This window comes from Carassius carassius, chromosome 42 (assembly GCF_963082965.1).
Source record: "Carassius carassius chromosome 42, fCarCar2.1, whole genome shotgun sequence".
Taxonomy (NCBI): Eukaryota; Metazoa; Chordata; class Actinopteri; order Cypriniformes; family Cyprinidae; genus Carassius; species Carassius carassius.
Window position 1 is genome coordinate 27,357,951 of NC_081796.1, and position 5,000 is coordinate 27,362,950.

The 5,000-nt window shown below is 45.9% G+C and overlaps 1 protein-coding gene across 18 annotated transcripts in view; it reads left to right on the plus strand.

Moving 5' to 3' along the window:
- Positions 1 to 5,000, plus strand: part of LOC132124474 (protein 4.1-like) — a 51,025-nt gene that overhangs the window by 32,150 nt on the left and 13,875 nt on the right. For 15 of the 18 annotated variants that reach the window (XM_059535495.1, XM_059535505.1, XM_059535507.1 and 12 more), the window contains 2 exons: positions 375 to 431; positions 1,719 to 1,945. In XM_059535495.1, the coding sequence (XP_059391478.1) occupies positions 375 to 431; positions 1,719 to 1,945 (284 nt within the window). The remainder of the gene's footprint in view (positions 1 to 374; positions 432 to 1,718; positions 1,946 to 5,000) is intronic. The other 3 variants (XM_059535496.1, XM_059535499.1, XM_059535511.1) reach the window with 1 other exon arrangement.

Consider the following 5,000-nt stretch of genomic DNA (forward strand, 5'->3'; position numbering starts at 1 on the left):
GTTTTGAATTCATTTATATATTTAAATTACTTACTTTAGTTTTATACATTATTTGTGTGTTTTTTTATTATTTTGTGTTTTTTATTACTTTTAATTTCAGTTTTAGTTGTTTTAGTACATTGTCACTTATTAGTTTAGTTTTAGTTTACTATAATAGCCCTGATTCAAACACATTGAAGAAACATGACGTTAGTGAAGAGAAACGATCCTGCACTTGATCTGATGAAGGAATTCAGACTTTTATAAACGTGATTGAGGTGAACAGACACTTTCAGGTCACTGTATTTTTTTGCATGTGATTTAGTCTGACACGTGTGTCAGTGTCTGTTATACTGTGTTTGCTCAGACGTGTGTGTGTGTGTGAATCTCCTCAGCTCAGCGGACGCCAGTCAACACGGCGACAGTCAATGTAAATGGCACTAGACCAACAGGTAGAGACGTTTCTCTGTATCCCTGATGCTTGTAGATACAGAAGCCTCCGTCTGCTTGTTTGACCCTGATAGTTTGAGGATGGGTGTGCATGCGGATCTAGCGCTTCTGCTTCAGACACCTTTGATTTTGCACATGCTGTTGCTGCGTCAGTGTTGTTTTACAATCATATGTTAAGTTTTAATAATATTTTACATGGTCTGTGTCCGTCACTGTCAGATGCCTGTGTCTGTGAATGTCTCTTAGAGGCTGGTTAAAATAAACCAAAATGTTTGATCTTTTTAGGGTTTTATGAGTCTGTATCTGTTCTCATGGAAACATCATAATTTGTGCATTATTGATCTTGTTTATTGATTCATGCAATGTTCAATATTACAGGCAGAAATGAGGAAAACTAGCACTGTAAAAATTTACTTAGAAAAGTTCCAGAAATTAAAAGCTCCATATCCAGAAACATTTCATTTATATTACCTGAGCTCTGCTTAGATTAGCTTTAATTGTCATTTTGCATGTTTAAGTGCACGTCAGTGTGATGTAAGTCAGGGTTTATTGCACCAGAAACAGACTTTTAGTTTTACTTTGATCGCTATCCAGCTTCTCTTTGGTTATTATAATTAAGCTAGTTCTCATAAACTACCTCTGTAATGACTGATTCACCTCTTTACATGTGACTGAATGGATGTGCTGTGTGTGTGTGTGGGGGGGGGGGTTGTGTGTGGGCTTGTGTGTGTGCGTGTGTGTGTGGGGGGGGGGGGCTTGTGTGTGGGCTTGTGGGCATCACAACCATAAAGATTCATGATTTCCTATGAAAATGTTTAGTGAAGTATTTCTTAAAGTATTTTGTTTCCATAAGAAATCTGGATTTCTAAATGCTATAAAATACTATACTTTATGTTCTACACCTTCAGGAACCTTGAAAAACCTTTCCATTAGTCAAAAATTTCTTTATAGTGGAAAAAGGTTGTTTACATTGTTACGGTGTTCTTTACATTAAGAAAAAAACTATTTTTAAGAACTGTTATGAATGGTGAAAGGTTGCTAGGTACCAAAAAGTTATGCAAAAACATCCTTTAGGAACCTTTCTTTTTTTAACAGTGTATGTAAATAATTGTATATTTTAAATTAACACTCAAATACCATAGTAATGGTATAGACATATTTCTGTACTCTATTTCTGGTTATAAAAAAAAAAATTCTGCAGTCTTAACTTGGTAATGTAATGCAGTCAGTGTTCAGTCTGAAAGCAGATGGAGTACTGACGCTGTGTGTGTGTGTGTGTGTGTGTGTAGAGATGGGTACGGCGTTGTATGGCACAGCCAAAGGCATCGCCATGAGTGACCTCATCACCACGGTAACCCCGGAGAAGAGAGTGGAGGAGACGCGGGAGGAGGAGCGTGAGAAGACTCGACCGGTGCTGGTGGAGAGTGTTGTGGTGCTGGAGGAGGAGGACGAGACAACGAAAGCCACGGAACCATCACTGCCGAGTCCACTGACCCCGGCCCGTCAGGACACACGGGTAAACTAACCCTAACTAGCCCACTGACACTGGCCCGTCAGGACACACGGGTAAACTAACCCTAACTAGCCCACTGACACCGGTCCGTCAGGACACACGGGTAAACTAACCCTAACTAGCCCACTGACACCGGTCCGTCAGGACACATGGGTAAACTAACCCTAACTAGCCAACTGACACCGGTCCGTCAGGACACACGGGTAAACTAACCCTAACTAGCCCACTGACACGGTCCGTCAGGACACACGGGTAAACTAACCCTAACTAGCCCACTGACACCGGTCCATCAGGACACACGGGTAAACTAACCCTAACTAGCCCACTGACAGCGGTCCGTCAGGACACACGGGTAAACTAACCCTAACTAGCCCACTGACACCGGTCCGTCAGGACACACGGGTAAACTAACCCTAATTAGCACACTGACACTGGGCCGACAGGACACAAGGGTAAACTAACCCTGACTAACCCACCGACACTGGGCCGACAGGACACAAGGGTAAACTAACCCTAACTAACCCACCGACACTGGGCCAACAGGACACACGGGTAAACTAACCCTAACTAACCCACCGACACTGGGCCGACAGGACACACGGGTAAACTAACCCTAACTAGCCCACTGACACTGGGCCGACAGGACACAAGGGTAAACTAACCCTGACTAACCCACCGACACTGGGCCGACAGGACACACGGGTAAACTAACCCTAACTAGCCCACCGACACTGGGCCGACCGGACACACGGGTAAACTAACCCTAACTAGCACACTGACACTGGGCCGACAGGACACACGAGTAACCTAACCCTAACTAGCCCACTGACACTGGGCCGACCGGACACATGGGTAAACTAACCCTAACTAGCACACTGACACTGGGCCGACAGGACACAAGTGTAAACTAACCCTGACTAACCCACTGACACCGGTCCGTCAGGACACACGGGTAAACTAACCCTAACTAGCACACTGACACTGGGCCGACAGGACACAAGGGTAAACTAACCCTAACTAGCCCACCGACACTGGGCCGACTGGACGCACGGGTAAACTAACCCTAACTAGCACACTGAAACTGGGCCGACAGGACACACGGGTAAACTAACCCTAACTAGCACACTGACACTGGGCCGACAGGACACAAGGGTAAACTAACCCTAACTAATCCACCGACACTGGGCCGACAGGACACACGGGTAAACTAACCCTAACTAACCCACCGACACTGGGCCGACAGGACACAAGGGTAAACTAACCCTGACTTACCCACCGACACTGGGCCGACAGGACACACGGGTAAACTAACCCTAACTAGCCCACCGACACTGGGCCGACAGGACACAAGGGTAAACTAACCCTGACTAACCCACTGACACTGGGCCGACAGGACTCAAGGGTAAACTAACCCTGACTAACCCACTGACACTGGGCCGACAGGACTCAAGGGTAAACTAACCCTGACTAACCCACCGACACTGGGCCGACAGGACACAAGGGTAAACTAACCCTAACTAGCCCACCGACACCGGGCCGACAGGACACACGGGTAAACTAACCCTAACTAGCCCACTGACACTGGGCCGACCGGACACAAGGGTAAACTAACCCTGACTAACCCACCGACACTGGGCCGACAGGACACAAGGGTAAACTAACCCTAACTAGCCCACTGACACTGGGCCGACCGGACACAAGGGTAAACTAACCCTGACTAACCCACTGACACCGGGCCGACAGGACACACGGGTAAACTAACCCTAACTAGCACACTGACACTGGGCCGACAGGACACACGGGTAAACTAACCCTAACTAACCCACTGACACTGGGCCGACAGGACACAAGGGTAAACTAACCCTAACTAACCCACCGACACTGGGCCGACAGGACACACGTGTAAACTAACCCTAACTAGCCCACCGACACTGGGCCGACAGGACACAAGGGTAAACTAACCCTAACTAACCCACTGACACTGGGCCGACAGGACACGAGGGTAAACTAACCCTAACTAACCCACCGACACTGGGCCGACAGGACACACGGGTAAACTAACCCTAACTAGCCCACCGACACTGGGCAGACAGGACACACGGGTAACCTAACCCTAACTAACCCACCGACACTGGGCCGACAGGACACACGGGTAAACTAACCCTAACTAACCCACCGACACTGGGCCGACAGGACACACGGGTAAACTAACCCTAACTAGCACACTGACACTGGGCCGACAGGACACACGGGTAAACTAACCCTAACTAACCCACTGACACTGGGCCGACAGGACACAAGGGTAAACTAACTCTAACTAATCCACCGACACTGGGCCGACAGGACACACGGGTAAACTAACCCTAACTAGCCCACCGACACTGGGCCGACAGGACACAAGGGTAAACATATTGTAGACCTTGTATATTCTGTATTTACTGCTTATTGCACTTCTGGTTAGATGCTAACTGCATTTCGTTGCCTTGTACCTTACATGTGCAGTGACAATAAAGTTGAATCTAATATAATCTAATCTAAACTAACCCTAACTAACCCACCAACACTGGCTGGACAGGACACATTGTAAACTAACCCTGACTAACACTAATTAACTCACTTAAAACTTCATTTGAAGCACAGCTCAGGCGTTTGATCAAACATCATCAGTAACAGCTCGTAACTAACAAATGAGGACGATATGATGCCTGGAGTTCATAGTGTGATCAGTCTTTGGAAATCATACATGTTTTAGCTCAAATGGTTTAGTTTGTAGACAAATAGACACATTTTCTGAAAGAAATTAACACTCTTATACATCAAGGATGAATTAAATTGATCAAAAGTGCCAGTAAAGATGTTTATAAAAAGTTACAAAAGATTTCTGTTTCAGATAAATGCTATATTTTTTTCACAAAAATATTGGGCAGCACGTTTAATGTCAATGTTTTATTTGACTCTCTGTTCATTCCTCTAATGGTGGTTGAATGAGCTGATGTCTATAAACTCATCAGCTATCAGCTCATTCCATGCAGGAAACCATGGTAACATTACCGTGTTT